General features: G+C 37.2%; 1 protein-coding gene across 10 annotated transcripts in view; it reads left to right on the forward strand.

Moving 5' to 3' along the window:
* PDE4D (phosphodiesterase 4D) overlaps positions 1–17,598 on the forward strand; it is a 533,887-nt gene that overhangs the window by 447,467 nt on the left and 68,822 nt on the right. For 6 of the 10 annotated variants that reach the window (XM_059836725.1, XM_059836727.1, XM_059836729.1 and 3 more), the window contains 2 exons: positions 1,897–1,970; positions 2,753–2,802. In XM_059836725.1, coding sequence (XP_059692708.1) covers positions 1,897–1,970; positions 2,753–2,802 — 124 coding nt within the window. Of the gene's footprint in view, positions 1–1,893; positions 1,971–2,752; positions 2,803–4,321; positions 5,372–10,631; positions 10,800–15,935; positions 17,458–17,598 lie in introns of those variants that run through there. The other 4 variants (XM_059836733.1, XM_059836735.1, XM_059836734.1 and 1 more) reach the window with 4 other exon arrangements.

Consider the following 17,598-nt stretch of genomic DNA (forward strand, 5'->3'; position numbering starts at 1 on the left):
TATGTTCCTTTATAAAACCAGGTTTGTTTTTTCTATTCAGATTCTGTTTTATAAAATACCGGTTCAAAATTCTTTATAATCCAAACTAAAAAGCCACAGTTTTTCACAAGAGAGCTTCCTTACAAAGTATGAAAAATTAACATTGCTTTTCCTTGAACCCATGATGATGGGTTTTACTCCAAAACAGATAGGATTTAAAATCAAATTACTGTGATTATTAATTCATATGTGATTGAAGATGTATGGAAAGAGAAAGGTTGAGTCACACAGCAGTGTGAAATATTATATTAAAAGAATATAATATATATTATATATAACATATTTTATATATAACATTATATAAATCATATGTCATATACATAATATATATGCCACATATAAGCACATGTGGCAGCTTCAGCCACACTATGCAAGTTGCTTTGGTCAAATAATAAGCTGTTAAAACAATATTAATTAAATACTTTATTATATATTTCATTATATTGCAAAGAGATTCAGTGTCTATAAGACTCAATCAAGTCCTTATTATGAATAAAACCATTATCTTTTACTAGCAGAGGAAATATTAAGCAAGGGCCTTTTATAAAATACTCTGAAATCTCCACTGTACCCTGAATATGCAAATGTGATGACATATAAAATTGGTTTTAATCCATACTGAATTGAAAATAAGTCAGTGTGCTTCCTGATTTTTGGAAAGAAAAACATAACAAGATTACTACTACTAAGTTAGTCAAAGGTATTTTTTTACTATCTTAACTTTGGAAATTACCTACAATAGCTTGACCACTGCCAGCCCTTGCTAGTTCTTTACTTTTTGTTACAAACTTTCATTAATTTATTCTTTATTTTTCTTTGGTGTCCTACTCACTTCCTACCTCCAGTATACATTTAAGGTGCTGTGAAAAGAGGGTTGTGCACTTCTCAACTCAGATCTCTGAAACCCAGCTTCCCATTGCTGCTTTTGTTATTCTTCAGATGAGTTCACCAGGCACCCAGCCTAGTTTGGGCTGAGAAAAAAAAAAGGTCACCTTCTGCAAAGACTTACCAGTGATTAGTGTTGCTGCCTCCTCCCATTTCCAGCCTAGCTCCAATAAACTCATGGTTCCTCCCTGACATCAGCTGAACAACCTCTCCCCTGACAGAGAGGTTCATCTCTTTACCCTCACATGGCACAAAATCTGTTGTGTATTACCCAGTTGCCTTCAGAAGAGAGTGCCAATGCCACTTATAACATGAAGATGCTACACTACTTTCACTGTTTACTACCTTACATGAAATTAAGTCCAGAAAGGAAGCAGTTCACCTATGTTGTCTTCCCCAATGGATAAAGATTTTAAGAGCCTGCAGACTTCTCCTGCATTCTCAGGGGATAACTCCCTCTTTCTCTGGCCTGCAGCACCGAGTCCGTAAAACAACTGTGCCACTTAGAGGAAATACTTCTACTCTTTTACTTTTTCTGGTAGTCTAGACAATTCCCTTTGTCCTTTGGAGTTTACAGGGACTGAACTGCAAATTAAGGCTTTGTAATTATTTCTTATGCATGAAGTACTAGGGTATAATGGGCTATTATCTTCCAGACTCAAATGCTTTTCTTATTTTAAATAAATAAGTAGAATTATGTGAAAAAATTTTCCTCCCCTGCAAGTCAGCCTGACTTCAGACAGAAAATGATTTGTTTGTGAGGGGAACAAAAAAATAGAGGCAAACTACTGCCTTTGTATTACAGACATATTATTGTTAAATAACAGCCAAAGGTCCCAGACTAACCTGCCCAGGAAACCTTTTACAGTGGTTTTGCAATGTGCTTTCCATTTTCTTTCAGCACAGTGGAGCAGAGATTGATCAGTCTCACTTATGCAGAAATTGATTCTGAAACCCCTTTTTTTGTTCCAGGTTCTGGCCAGCCTGCGTACTGTCCGGAATAACTTTGCTGCATTAACCAATTTACAAGATCGGGCACCCAGCAAGTGAGTGTCATTTTCTGGCCACTGAACTTTTTTGCAGTGATACTTTTTAACTGTAAGTTAAGACAAATATGAGTTACAGATTTCAGTCTGTTCCACCAAACCTGCATAAATCAATGATGAGGAATAAGTTTATTAATCCCTAAAGATGTTATAGTTGGTGGCTGAGACAATAGCCCCCTTGCCTTCTAATAGATCTTGCAACTGTTGTCCTTGCATAAACTTGGAGTAGGTTTTTTCACCTTATGTGATTTTAGATAAAGTAGTCATATGTCTAAGATCATTCAAAGATGAGCAGTCAGGCACAGTCTGAGTATGGCAAATGAAACAGAGTGAGCAGACAGCTGCACTCACTGAGATCTGATTGCATGATCTGAACCTAGAACTCTACCTCACTCATTCAAGGTAGTGACACCTTAGACAGCATAAATAGGATCTCTCTCCAGTCATGTTAAAGCATCACAGTTAACACTAATGTTAGTTACACTGGCAAATGTAGTGAAGTCATTTCCCTCGCCCAAAGCATGCATCTTGAAACCTAGAAGTAATTCACATTTCAAAGAAAAGAATGTCTTTGTATACTTTTATAAGTCACACTTCAAACTATGTATTTGCTCTAGATGTGATTAAGCAGGCTTTTAATAAACCTGTAAGTTCCTAAAATATTCCTGTCCTGGAGTTCCCAAATAAATTTCCAGGTAATGTATTTTCTGTTGTATTGTTCTAGAATTCAGTCATCAGTGAATTTTTCAGGCTAAAACCTTTTTTCATTTCCTTTTTAATAGAAGATCACCAATGTGTAGCCAACCATCTATTAACAAAGCAACTATAACAGGTAAGAATAATTTATTTATAAAAAGTATCTAACTGAAAAATGCATTTTATAATAGTAAATATGCATTGCTTCATGTCCTTATATTTGTTTTATTAAAGAGGTTTTGAGTTTTTGAGTCCCTTAGTGACTCAAATTGGTGACTTCTAGTCTTCAGTCCTGTTAACTTCTGATTTCTATTTTATTATTCCAGTTTTAATTTAAGTTTTTTCCCAGTTTCTTTTCCTTATATACCAGTGTGTGACCGTATAATGAATAATTTAATTAGTAACTTCCTGTAAGGAAATCTAGTAGTAAAAATGGATACGAGGAATCCATCAATCTTTTTTTTTTTTGGGACATAGAGTTCTGTAGCTATGGAAACACAGAAGTCTTCACTTTAAAAGTGCTGATTCTATGAGGAGAAATGTTCAAAACTGAATTTTCTGATTTAGAATTGTAAATCCTATTTTTATAGCATTTGTATGAGAAATTTTTTTTTTTTTTTGAAAGATAGCATTATTTCTAAGGAAACATTGACTTAAAAACAAGGCTAGCAGTGTAAATGACATTAATATTTTGGAAAATTTTATCTCACAAAACTTTTGGTTATTTTGATGTCAACTTCGTCTTGGATGTCTTTATGGAAATACACTTTATTGGACCCCATATTTTTTACATCATGCTAATTCACAACTTACACCAAGGAATTTTCCATGTGTTTCTTTCTCTATTGTCCTCTGTCATATTGAATGAGAATTTGCTTTTCTTCTTGATCAAAGTATACAGACACTTACTAAACAGACAAATTATCATTTAAACCACAACCAGAAATGCAATTTTCCATAATTTTCAAAATACCTCATATTTTTAATTGAATTATATATTTGTATCTCTAAGAAAAAAATGGTAGATCAGCAATTTTGAGGAGCAGTGTAGCTTTTCAATGTTCAATAGTTTCTGCCTTTAGGCTCTGGAATGTGTTAAAATTAATGGTTTTTTTCAGCCAACCTCTCACCTTAAAAGGACCTGGCCTTGGCAGTTCTGTACAGTTTTATTCTCCTAGGAGCTCATACAATATAAATATTTGTGTGTAGGGCTCATCAGGGGACAGAAGGTTATGTGTTTAAATCTATACCATATAATGAAAGGCATCATGCTAATTAAATAATAGAAAGGAGATATATCTATATATGTAGACCAATTATATTAATGATCGTTGTTAATATATTTCTTGAAGAAGTAATTATGGCATTGGTTTCAGATTGCTCTCTATAAACAATTCCAGTTGTGAATATTATATCCGGTTTTGATTTTGTGATTTGTTTCATAGCAGAGTAATCCAGAAATATGTTAACTGGAGACAGAGAAACTAAAATACAGGGCTCTTTCTTTAACTCCAAGGGACTGACTTTAGAAAACATAGTGAAATTCATGACAGTAAAAGAAAATGATATCCAGAAGAGAAGATGTGTTGGCCAGTTAACACTACCTTACATGCTCTCCCACAGCTATTTGCCTAAGGTCACCTTCTTTTCTCCAGCAGGAGAAGCTGTTCAGACAGTAGGACCCAAGATGCTCTCTGTTGGAAGATGCTATTGCTCTTTTTAAATGCTCCCTGATCTGAAGGTTTCTATTCAGTTAATCCTCAGAGTGAACTCTACATGTCAGCCATAAATCATCTGAAATTTTAAAGTTTAGAAAGAAGGTACTCCAGTCAGCTCTCCAATTAATGTAGAAAATTCTTTGCCAATAAATTCAAAGGCAGCAAGAAAAGGCAAAGAATAGTAAGGATAATTTAGTCTCATTTAATTTAGTCTGATTTCTCAGAGATGCTGCTGGAAATTCTGTGCCTAAATTATGCATCGAACTGGATAATCTGAAGCCTGTGTGCACTGGATAAAAGTGGTTGAAAGATTTTAATATATATAACAAAGATATTAAGCCACTATAAAGCATGAAAATGGCTACAATTCATTTTGACTATTGAATGGAAATTGAGGCTGGATACTATTTTGCATGAAAGGGTTTGCTCATTCTTAGTTATAAGCTGGTTTTGATATTTCCATGGCAACAAATTTCATGGCATTGGTGCAGAAATATGCATAGGTTTGTTCTTGGGGCATATAGAATCCTAGTAAAATGTCTTAACAGCAGTATGTTAAGAAGGAAGATTAAAAACACTTCTGCTATAATTCACAGAATAATTGAAAGCCCTTTCAGATGCTATTAAGTTTTTTGAATTCTTGTGTGGAACATTCAAAATGTAGCTTATAGAGATCCTTCCTGCTGAGAGATCCTCCTGGTTTTGTTGTTCGCCGAATTTGTGTCATGGAGTATCCATAAAAATACACCAGCTCGGGTAGAGCCTCACCATGTCATCCAGATGGCCCAGCTTGCAATCTCAGCAAGAATTTACTGGCAAGGTAGCAATCTAGGTGACTGGAGGCCACAGTGTCATTAAGCTATATTGATGATAAACCAGAAAACAGACACTTAAGATGGACATTTTATGTTGCTAAACTTCCTGAAAGACATGTCTCTGGGAAGACTCTGAGGAAAGGGATGAACACAGAAGGGAGCTACTTCAGAAGATATGGGAGTACCAACAAAGGAAACATGAAAAGGAAACTGGTAAAGCCATAAACTAAAAAATCAAGAGCAAAATTCTCTCCTTTGCTATTTTTAGAATTCACCATGAGGCATAAATTTGTGGCAGCATACCTTAGCAAAAAAGTAAGAAACTATGACATTGAGAAGTGAAGCAGCACGGGAATCTAAGAATCTGTTCAAATTCTTAGAAGCAACAGCCACCAAGGTAGCCTTAAAATATATGGTGATTTTTCAATGTAAATATGTAGCAGTTGTGATCAAAACAAAGTCTTTTCTATTCAGTATATCCACATGAATCTGTATTGGAAACTGTGTTAAAAGAAGCCAATGAATATCAATGATATACAATACCATGTTCATTATCAGACAGCTAAGCTACAGTGTGCCAAGTGTTCCCCTTGCAGACAAATTAGGACGTGGGAACTATTCAAGTAACAATAGAATTTTTAGACAACACCTTTCACACTTTCTTTAGACTATAGGATGTAAATATCAGTTTTAACTACAGTCAGTGTGAATAAGGAGAGATGAAAACTTACTTCTGTTAGAAGTCTTCAAAAGGATATTAATTTCCTACTAGTGTCATCTCTGTCTCATGACTAGGACCAGCCTGGAATAATAGGGTTTGTTGAACAGTTCTCTCATGCTTGGTGTTCTGTACTTCAACCAAAAGAGAGGCTTCTCTCACTATGAATCATGTTTTCTGGTGTTTCATTTCAAACTGGCGGTAATTCTCTTAACACAAGCAGTGAAATACAAATATTTTGTTTCCAAAACAAAGGAACTATCTGTGACTCAAGGATTGAGCTTGCCAGTTTTATTCTACAATGCTGTCCACTCATCCAGTCCACAGTTCCAGAGTTTGCTTACGATGATATTGTGAGAGACAGTGTCGAAGGCCTTGCTGAAGTCATTGCAGGAGCCCTCACCTGCAGTACTGCACCTTGATCTGGGCCCCCCAGCCCAGGAAAGACTTGTACCTGCTTGAGCCAGTCCAGAGAAAGCCATGATCAGGGATGATCAGAGAGGAATGGAGCCCTTCTCCTGGGAGGACAGGCTGATAGACTTGCTTTGCTCTGTTCAGAGAAGTGATCTTATATAAGTAAAAGCCTCCAAGTATATAAAGGGGCTTACAGGAAAGCTGAAGAGGGACTCTTTACGAGAGTTTGTCATGACAGGACAAGGGGAAATGGTTTTAAGCTGAAAAAGGGCAGATTTACAGTAGACATTAGGAAGAAATTCTGAGGGTGCTGAGGCCCTGGAACAGGCTGCCCAGAGATCTGAATGCTCCGTTCCTGGAAATGTTTGAGCAGGGGCTCTGAGCAACCTAGTCTAGTGGAGGGTGTTGAAACTAGATGGTCTTTAAAGTCTTTTCCAATCCAAACCATTTTATGATTTTATGATTTACATTTTTCAGTTTTATATAACATTTATATTTTGCAGTTCAGAGCATATTTAGATTTAGCTTCCATTGAAATCCTTCCATCTGACCCATGAAGTTCCATAACCAAGTAGCAATGCAGATGCTAGTTGTTTTAGCTAGCTTCAGCTATGTCATTTTTGCAAAACAAACACAATTTTTCCAAGTGTTTTGAATAGAGGATTGATAATCAGCAGCTTTAGTGGAGTTGAACAATTCTAGTGGAGTTTAACCGCTTCCCCATCATCACTGTGAAAAGCTCTTTCAAGTGACCTGTATATTGTTTTCTTAAACAATCAATAATATTTTTCGTAAATAGGACAGATTTGGAAAAGAGCCTTATTTACATCAGGTACGCTTTTCAGTTAATCATTAAAATTCCTTATCTAGGTCATGATCACCAAACCGAGAGTTATCTCACTTATAGCCTTGTTAGCCACAACACAAACAAGATCATATTGCTTTGTCAGATACAGGGCACAAATTACATTCAGACTGAAATTCATTCATACATCCCCTGACCCATGGGAAGTAAGGTATGCAGCTAACAGGTAAGGCATCAGAGAGCCTGCACCCAGACCTCCAAAGTACTTTCCTCATCTTTGGGGCTGAATTAGCAGCTTTATCCCTTGCACATGCAGAGTTTGTGAGCATTTGATACTAATAAATGGAATCCATATTTGCTTGCATTCAGAAAATTTTTTTTCAGTGTCATAGCTGGTGCAGTATTTTCATGGGCTACAATTTAAAAAAATAGCTGTTTAAATGAAGTCATTTAGTAAATTGGTTTTCCTTTTAAAAGGGCATTGTCTCCAGTTCAGCCCCATTAGTTTAGGGAAGAGGCTGTTATTAACAGGATAACGCTGTGAAGGCTTGCTGAATGCTTTCTTCATCTTGATTTGTGGAGTTTTAATTAATGTTACAAAAGTTTTCTAACCCAAAGGCTAATTGAAATCTATATGTAGGGCTCTTTTAGGGTGAGTGGATTTGTAGAACAGTGATTAACCTTAAGGCAGAACTGGAGGAAGAGGACTGACATGGTTTTGAACCAGATACCCGGTTTATGTATCGTCTCACTTTCAAGGAAATTAATAAAACCAGGCCACAAAATAGACACTCTCTATATTTGAATTGTTCTCTTCAACACTGATACCTGATGGGTAAATATGTAAGCTTTCATAAAGTAGAAAGTTAAACAAAGAAATATATGTCATAGTTTACAAGATTCCTGGCAGGAATGCCCATGTAATTAAAAAGAACCACTTGAAACAAAAATTAGAAAACAAAGGAGATGTTTTGCAGTGTGTAGACAACAACACTTGACCTTGTTTATGAATTCAATTTTTCAAGTCTCTTTCAGTAGAAATATGTGGTGGTTATTAAAGTGCATAGAGACTACAACCCATCATAGGGCTGACCTTTACTTTTTATCTTCATCTAGCACTTCAGGTTACTTTTCATAAGACTGCAGTGTAGTAGAGCCTTGATTTTGTTTCAGACTCACACATTTTGGAATTAGACTAGGGATACATTTAAAAAGAAAACATCAGAGACATTATCAATCTCCACATCAATAATCTGATATGCAACCCCACATAAATCTTTGCTTCTTACTTTCAAATTGGTCTCATATTTTACTGCTCCAGTAAAAGCCCTTATATCACTATTTCACCCAAACTGTCCACTTCACTGGAAAGAGAGAGGGAGTGACAAGCTTCATGTGCTTCTTCTCCTTTCAGCCTGTGTCCCTTACAGGCACTGGTAGTCTAGCACAGCAGAGAACTGTACATGATGCCAGGCTATATTTATTGTATTCATAACAACAGAAAAACAGCTTAAAAAAGTGAAACATAGTTTGGTTTTTAGGACAGACTTGAGAAGAATCAGTAAGAAAAATAGGATTCTTGCCTGTGTGATTTTTCTCCTTCCTATTACAAATGCAGTCCCTTGTCTGATAAATATAGAAAATAAAACTGAGGCAGATGTGGTATGACTTGGTTGCAGTCTGAGTGTACCTTCTTTTCACATCTTCATTTCTGATCAGGGACACATTAGCACCTGTCCAGTCTAAAAGATTTATTTGAAATTATATATTTTTTCCTTTTATATATTACTGAGAAACTGGCTTATTCTAGCCTATTTACATTCCTGAGCATCTATTTAAAAATTAAGGGCTACATTGAAATCACCCATTAAAGTGCATAAGTTCTGCTTTTATTATATGCAGGTTCCTGAGTAAGGAGCCTGAACATTGCAGTGAATCAGAGAGGCTAGAAGCCATGGTCAGACAACCCTGGAGACAAGCTACGGCAAAGCCTCTCTTTTCTGCATTTTCTCCCTCTGCCCTCATGTATTTTGCCTTACATCCTGCAAAATGACTCATTTTCAACTGGTGTAATCCCAGGTCTGGTGGTAGGAACATCCACTAGTGCCTACTGCACTTTCTCAAGAACTAGGATTAAAAATTTCAAGAATAAGCAATGCCTAAAAATCAGTCTCAAGAATAAGCAATGCCTAAAAATCAGTCTTCTGCTCTCTGGCCAAAAGGTACAACATATTAATGTTTAAATAATTTATTAAAAATACCTCTTTATCCAATGTTAGGTAACTCAGCTCGAAAATCTTTGATAGCGTTAACTGGTCATCACGGAAACAACTGATTGGCATACAGTCATGTATTCAGACATGCCCCTGTGCTTCATGCTTCCAGTTGGCTCTCTTGCAATTAAATCCCTCTGAACAACCACATGCATTCTTTATAGTCAGGGGAGGCAAGCAGGTGTCTCAGGGAACCCACATGCTCTGCAGAGGCCCTAAACCCCCCCACTGCCTGTGCAAAATCTTGAGTTATCCCGTGGACATTACTTTGGTGTAACTATCCATGAGAAACACCAGCAGTGGGTGGCCTAGCATAGTCCCAAATATTCTAAAGTACTCTCTACAGAAACCTGTCAGGGAAGAGTTGCTGTGAAAATTTTACCAAATTTGACTTTGGGACTTTGGGAGGAATGATGGGAGGCAGTGAAAGAGACAGTAATTCTTACTGTCTATTCTTACGGTTCTCACTTGGAATGTTAAATGTGCCAAGGTATGACTTCAAAATTTCCTAATCAAACCCAAACCACAGTACTTAGCCAGGTTTTCATAGCTCAATGACTCTTCCTTTCCGTTAATAGAGTTGTAAAATTTATATTCTTTGGTCATAGTCCTTAATCAACTCACCATTAAGAAGATTATCTCTATTTGAGTAGACACAAACTTTTTTTGCACTAGGAAAGTCTTAATTTTATTCCCATTATGATGATATTCTGAGTTAATGAAGTAGCTGTTGTCATATGTGTATAGTTTTAGTTGTTATGAAATATTAAAAATTATTCCCAAATATTTGCATTCAAATGTTAGCATAGAATTTCCAATCTGATTAATCATTCCTTCTGCACACAGTATTTTAAATTATTTTCTCTAATGATATTTATATTGGAATGTTAAAATTATTTATGAATTTGGACAGATGTTAAGCCAAATACAAAATACACATGAGAGACAAAAAATTTAGGACCTATCTCTTAAATCATTTGATAAAAATAAAAGGTTTCTTAATTACAATAAGCAACGTAGGATTATATCCAAGTGAGTGAATTTAGCCACTATATTGCTTGCTACTGTACTAAAAAAATGTGAATTAAATCAGGAGCACATTACAGAAGTGACTATTGGATTAGCAAGCATTTACAAATTTCCCTTGTACCAAGTAAGTCATATGCTAATAACTTAGTGCACATACTATAAGAACTATTGACTAATTAGTCTTTAATTTAAGGAGTGCAAAGATGACTAGAATAAAAAGCCTAGGAAGAAGTCTATGCCATAGAAATGAAGGAGAAAATCACAAGAGTCTCAAAACCTGGAAAGCTGAGCTACCTAAATGTTATCAACAGGATTTGGGAAGGTCCAACAGATGACGGTAGGCAACTAATGGGAAAGAAAACAGTATTGGTTTGGGAGGAGTCTTTAATGTTGTTGTTATCACTATTGTAGATATGGTTGGTGTTGCTATTAATACTGCAGGGTTTGAACTTTGCTTTTCAAAGGGTGAAAGAAAAATCAGAATTTTGTGTAGGTTAATTCTTTTAAATGGGATTGCATCTAATGCAAGCAATGGCAAATGCTACCTGACCCCCAAATTGTGTTTCGTATTCTGCCCTTTCTCTGCCCTATATGCATGTATGACATATTTCAGCATTTCAGCTTCTGAAATACATTTCTTCTCTGGTGGCTTCCTCCCTTTTTTTTTTGTTTTGTTTTGTTTTGTTGAGTGGGGGTCTTTTTGTTTGGTTTTTTTGGGGGTTTTTTGGGGTTTTTTTGGTTGTTTTTTTTTTTTTTTTTGGTGGGTTTGGGTGTAAATCTCAAATTATTTTTTGCATATTAGATATAAGATACAAATAATTTGAATGTCATCAAATTTCATCTCATGGATCTTATCACAATCTGATCTGTTTGTTTGAATCCCATCATTCTTCATACAATCTTCAACTCTGAAAACCTATCACATAAAGGAGGTGAGCAGAGAAGTGTTAGCCCTACAGCCATATGTGTTTTTGCAGTTTGAGGTGGTATTTTCAAAGAGCAAGCAGCTGACTTAGTATGCATATGCCTTTCACATGGGAAAACAACAGCCAAGTGGTTAAACCATGGTAGGTATCAGGTGCTACTGCTGTTTGGAAATGTATGTAAGCATGTTACTACCTATCAGCCATAGATAGTCACTGTATGATATTGTGTAACCAAAGCCTGTTTGCCTTGCTTCTGCCTATTCTCATGATGAAATCTGCCAGTTTTTGCTTTGCTGAGAAAAATAAGAAGCTGCAGCACCAATTAGTCTTTTACAACACTTTTCTTTGGTCTAGTGCAGTTCCACCCTCCTTGCAGATTTATACTCCCTTGACTTCTGTTTTGTGTTTGGTTTATTTCTTCCCAGGAGGTAGGGGCTGTAAGATATGATGCAATGAATAGCTGTGGTGTGAGAAGTTACTAGAAATAAAAAGGCTCCTTGTAGCCTCACTATGCACTCCAAAAGAGAAGGGCACAATTCTGTTCCACAAATACTATTATCTAAACATACAAGACAGAGTTGATGCTCAAAGGCATAAAAGTTTCTTCAACAAATAATATGTTTTGGTAAGACCAGTAGCCAGTTCTACTTTGAAAACTCTTTTCTCCAAAAAAAAAAAAGTTAGTCTTCTCTATAAAAAAGGGCTATAAAAATTGCTCATATTTTCCAAGATTGGATTCCAAGATTCTACTTCATAGTATACACAAATTTATTAATAAGCATTTATTTTTGAAAACTGTATGCATAGATGGTTCTGTGAGAGGTCAGTTCTGCAAACTTTATTTCCAATCACAGCTCAATCCTGCAGAGCTGAATTATAAAACATCTACTATGGCCACATTACTTTTGGAAAATAAAAAACATTTACATGAGTAGTCTAAAGACTAAAATTACATAGAATAAAATCAAAATATAATAAAATTTTTTTTAAAAAAAATATAGTTTTTTCAAAGTAACAACTCCATCAGTCAAAAGTACACCATAAAAAAATCCATCCTTCCCCTAATAAAATGTTATTAATGTAATTTTTTTACATTTGTTCAGCAAGTAATGGAAAAAACAGATTACCTTTCCACTGTCTGAGTTACTGATTAGCTCCTCATCTGGCAGTGCTTAGACAAGGTTACTTGGAAGCTAGTGTTATTATTTCAGTGCAGGGAAAGAGCTCCCCTAGTGCATTCTCAGGCAGCCTTGCCAATGAGGAGGACTACAAGATGTATAAATATCTCTCAGCTCGTTCTGTTTAGTGAGCAGACACCAACAGAGATGAAGAAGTACAGTGTGACTTTCATCCTCCAGAACAAATGCTCAGTGTTAGCAAATCCCAGGCTAAAGCCCACAGTCTCACAGATTCATGGCTAGCACTTTGAAGCAGGTTTACCTATGATCAGATCCTTAGCATCAGTAACAACATAGCTTTAAATAAAAGTTATCTCATATATGAAGACCATACTAGCCACCTTCCTTTCCACAAGATTGCTTCTAGAAGTTGTCAAACTTGACTCTGTGTTGTGTTGCTGGAGAACGGACAGTTACCAGGTGATAGTCAGGATCATTAACAAAGGCTTTAGTCTATGCAACCAGCACAGTAAACTAAAGCATCAGTTTTTTATAGAAAAGATTGTTCCCCACATCTAATGTTCAATTGTGAATTGGTTTAGCAGAGGAACAGGACTCAGAAATAGTGTTCTTGACTTTGTTCACTTCATATAATCTGATCTGTTAGATAAGGTTGGAAACAGAGACTGTCCTTTAAAGGGGCAGAGCAGGGTGGAAGGTCTTCTGCTTCCTGTATTCTTCTGTAAAGGGTTTCTCCACGAAGAGAATGTTATTCATGGTACTAACACAGCCACTACTTCTATCTGGCCATATTTCAAAGCTTCAATTTTTGCTTATTGCCATTACAGAAACTCCTGTAATTAGAAAACATGGCTTCAGTGTTACTAACACTTTGGAAATGTGTAGGTGAGAATAAATGTCAGTCTCTCCTAAGAAGTGGAAATGTTAGCACAACAGACTGTAGTCCACCACAGCTGTAAATGGGAATGGAATTTCAAGGCTAATCCTAAGGCAAAGAACTTGGATCAGTGGTTGCCATTGTGCGTGAGTCTGTTAGGTGGATTTATCAGAAACTCCCAGCAAAAATTTACATTTGAGGAAATAAATATCCTCTGGCTACTAATTCTGGGGGAAAAAAAATATAACCTGGCTTCTAATTTTTAATTTTATTTTACTTTCAATTTAATATATTGTTATGCCTTCCTGAAACACTGTATATATTTACTATGTATAGGTGGTTACCTGCCAGTTCAATGTTCTACTATTTTCATATTGTACTCAAAATCATTACAAGTTTATTTTTTAAAAATATACTAATGTGAAGAGTAGTTTTTAAAATTTTATTTATTCATTTAAGTGCACAGACAAAGAACTTTATATGGTGTAGAGACGGTATTTGCTGCTATATTGATGCTCATAAATGGACTCTACATCCTAGACAAATAAAAGTCATAATCTCATTTGAAAGAGTTACACAATCAGAATTTGTTTTATAAGCTTAATCTCAGAACCCTCTCAATAATTTCTGAATTTCTTTTGACATCTATACATAAATAGAGACAAATACATTATTTTCCCAGAGCCAGAGACTCTTGAGTTCACAGGCAGTATCAATGGACTTCTGCCATAAAACTCCACATTCAGGGCTGATAGTTCCACTGGATCTTACAACTATTGCATTCAATATAAAAAGAATTCAGGGAAAACTGCTTTCCAAGATTCTGTCATTCACCATTATGCATGAATCCTAAACATTTTTTTAATAGCATATTTTTAATGAGTGGAAATCTGGGTTTCATTTCACTCATTTCTCAGTTACTGCTCTTGGTTTGACTGTCCAGTCTGGAAATGAAGTAACAACCTCAGTGAGTAGAATTTGATTACATTTTTTCAGGCCTGGCCAAGATGTGACTTAATTTTTTTTTTGTTTCCCTTTCTCTGTACTTTCACCTCACTAAAAAAGTGGTATGAATGATAGCAGTCCTCTCACAACTCACCACTTAGTATTATAGTTCTTTTCATTGAAAGAGGTGATGGCTGGTTGGTATTTGCACCTTTATTGCTCTGTCTGGAAGAGTGACGACAACAACAGCCCAATTTTAAAAATTAAGGAATTTAGTCATGGCTTTAGGGAGCTGTCTGTAAATGGATTAAGCCTGGTTGCCTCAAACCATTTTTGACAGTTTTTTCAGTCTTTTTTAAGCAAAGGCCAACTGTAGCTTAATCCTGTTGATGCAGCAGGACAATTTTATAACACATCTGACCTTCTGAAGAAGAACCACTATTTTGAAGAACATGGATATAGGACAGGGTCTGTTTTTCTATTTCTTCCCTTACATTGTCTTCATTCTTGTAAGGGACAGCTGCCACCAATATTAAGAATAGTATATGACTATCAGATTAAGAAAATACTGCTAAAGTTCCCCTCCTTTCTCTTCTAATTCAACCTTTTTGAGCCTATTACTTTCTTTAGAAATTACTCACTTCCTGTAATTGAAAAAAACCAAGCATCTGAAATGAGTGATATGCTTACTAGCAGAAAAGGTATATGTATAATTTCTATATGATTTTCTATCTCATTATCTGTGCAAAACCATCCACTTGAAGAAAAGCTTTCTAAAACAGAAGTAATAACATTTGTGAAATGCAGATATTACAATGAAACAAGAACCTCAGAGTGTGTCTACTGCTCTGTCAGTCTGTTATGCTTTGCCTCTGCAAGTGCATCAAAGTGCCACTTCCCACTTTGTGGGCTGAAGTCATACACAGGACCAGCAGCTGTAATTATTTTGAAATGTGATGGAGTTTCAAGTATTTTTGCTAGGACTGAACATTTGGCTCTCACTTTTGGGTGGGTGGGAGTGCTAATGATTCATTACGTTCACAGTACATCAGTTGCAAACTGTTTGTTAAAATGCATCTGACTGTAAAATCAGAAACAATCCAGGATTTGCTATTACGGTGTAAAAAACATGGGGCTTAAGTGATGCTAATATATTTCATTCAAAGGGTAATTTTGTTTTACATTCAAGTAAATTAACTGGGATAATTTTATAAAATGGAGTTTGTTGGATTTTGTACATGTGAGTATATATGGAAGATGTTGGGGAGGTATAAACATATAAAGTGTTGTTTAAAGTGTTGCGAGTAAAGGTTTGGACAGGAGAGGAAAGCATGTAAGAACAGACATTTTGGGACATTTATAGCAACAGCTGATAAGGATACCTGACAATCAGTCAAGTCACGTGTTCTGAGGTGCACACCAGACTGACACACTATCTGGATGCTGCAGATTTCAGTGTAAGCCCTGTAAGGCTTGATGTCATCAAGCCAGTCTGACAAACTAATCACTGTCCTCCTCTCCAATGGTTTCCTCACCAGTTCAGGCTTGGAATGTGTTTTATCTCATAAATCTTCAGAAGTTTTTTTTCCCTTTTGTTTTCTACAACACAGTGTCTGCATTTTGAGAGAATATCCTGCCTGCATATCAGTGGCCTTGACATCTCAGCTGCCACACAGGCTTCTTAATACCTGTTCTTTCCACACGGCTTTCCCAGTGTCATCTTGAACATTCAAATATTGCACCCCTATAGCTTAAATACTCCCTAAAGAATGTCAGTTGTCAAACCCTTTCACTCATGGTGCTAAAATAGCCATACGGTGCCAGGTGCTTCTCACCCTTCTGCTGCTGTTGTTAGGTGGGATGCTATCGAAAACAGATGCTAGGTAGGATTGGACACCACCACGGAAGGGGAAAGACTCAGCCCCGCGGGGTGAAGATTTTAGACACTTCGGCTGGAAGCCGCATTACTCAAACCTTCAGTGCCCTTAGGAAAACAACTTTTCCCTGTCTCTCGACTGAGCTCCCCGCGGTGCCGCTGCCCGGAGGTCCCGCGGCCCGCCGCCTGCTCAGACTGCGCTCCCCCGGCACCCTCTCCGCCGATGGCGGGGACCAGAGCGGGCTCCGGGCCGGGGAACCCGTGCGCTGGAAACGCTGCTCGTACGACGCCGGGCGCTGTCGGGGACAGGGCTGGACGGGGCGAGGCCGGCCGGAGGGCACGGCCCGGGGCTGCGACAAGCGGCGGCACTGGCGGCAGCGGGTGCGGCGCTCGGAGCGGCAAGCGGCGCTCGGAGCGTCCGTCCCGCTGCTCCGCCGCTCCTGGGGCTGGCTGGCTGTGCCCGCTGACATTCCACACAGGGCACACATAGCCAGAGCTGTGCCACCGACACGGCCCGCGGTTGGAGCCGAGTTCTTACGTGTCTGCAATCTGAGTGGATCCATGGAACGGTTTGGCTGGAAGACGCCTTAAATATCATCTTCTTCTAAACCCTCTGCCATGGGCAGGGACGCCTCGACTTAGCCAGGCTGCTGACAGCCTTATCCAGGCTGGCCCTGAACGCTTTCAGGAACGGGGCATCCACTTTCCTGGGCAACCTGTTCCAGTGCTTCACCATTCCCACAGTAAAGAATTTCTTTCTGACATCTGATGCAAACCTCTCTCCTTTCTGTTTAAAGCTATGCTTGCCCATATAAAATGCACCTCTCTAGCTCCGTTCTAAATTGCCTTTATGTAAACAAAAGGCACAATAAGGTAACTCTTCTCTTTTCAGGCTGAACAACCCCAATTCCCTTTGCCTTTCATAGTTAGGGAGGGAGCGGGCGAGGGAGAGGGAGAGGTTTAGATGCTTCTGTAAATTTGTGTTTTGATGAGGAAGAAAACAAAGTCTTTTAATTGGAATCACCTTAAAAATACACTGTGGTAGTAACTGATGTACTTTCATACAATGTACAAATAATTTTATATTTCCTTATATATTAACTACTGAATTAACTAATTAACTACTCTAATTCCTCAATATCTCTATATAAAAATCATCAACAACTTCTCTATAAAGTGTCAAGTCAAAATCAGATGTCAGATGTGCTTTTCAACCTGCAAATAAATCTCAGCATGTCTTATTCAACCCCATCAAATTTGTATCTGCTCTGTTTAGTCTTATTTATGGCTTTATTCCTTTTTTTCATGTTTGATATTTCTAGTGTCCCTGCTTCTTAATACATGCTTAAAAATTGGCTTCAAATGAGACAACATCAATTGGATGACACTTTTCCAGG

The sequence above is a fragment of the Haemorhous mexicanus genome, chromosome Z (assembly GCF_027477595.1).
Source record: "Haemorhous mexicanus isolate bHaeMex1 chromosome Z, bHaeMex1.pri, whole genome shotgun sequence".
NCBI lineage: Eukaryota > Metazoa > Chordata > Aves > Passeriformes > Fringillidae > Haemorhous > Haemorhous mexicanus.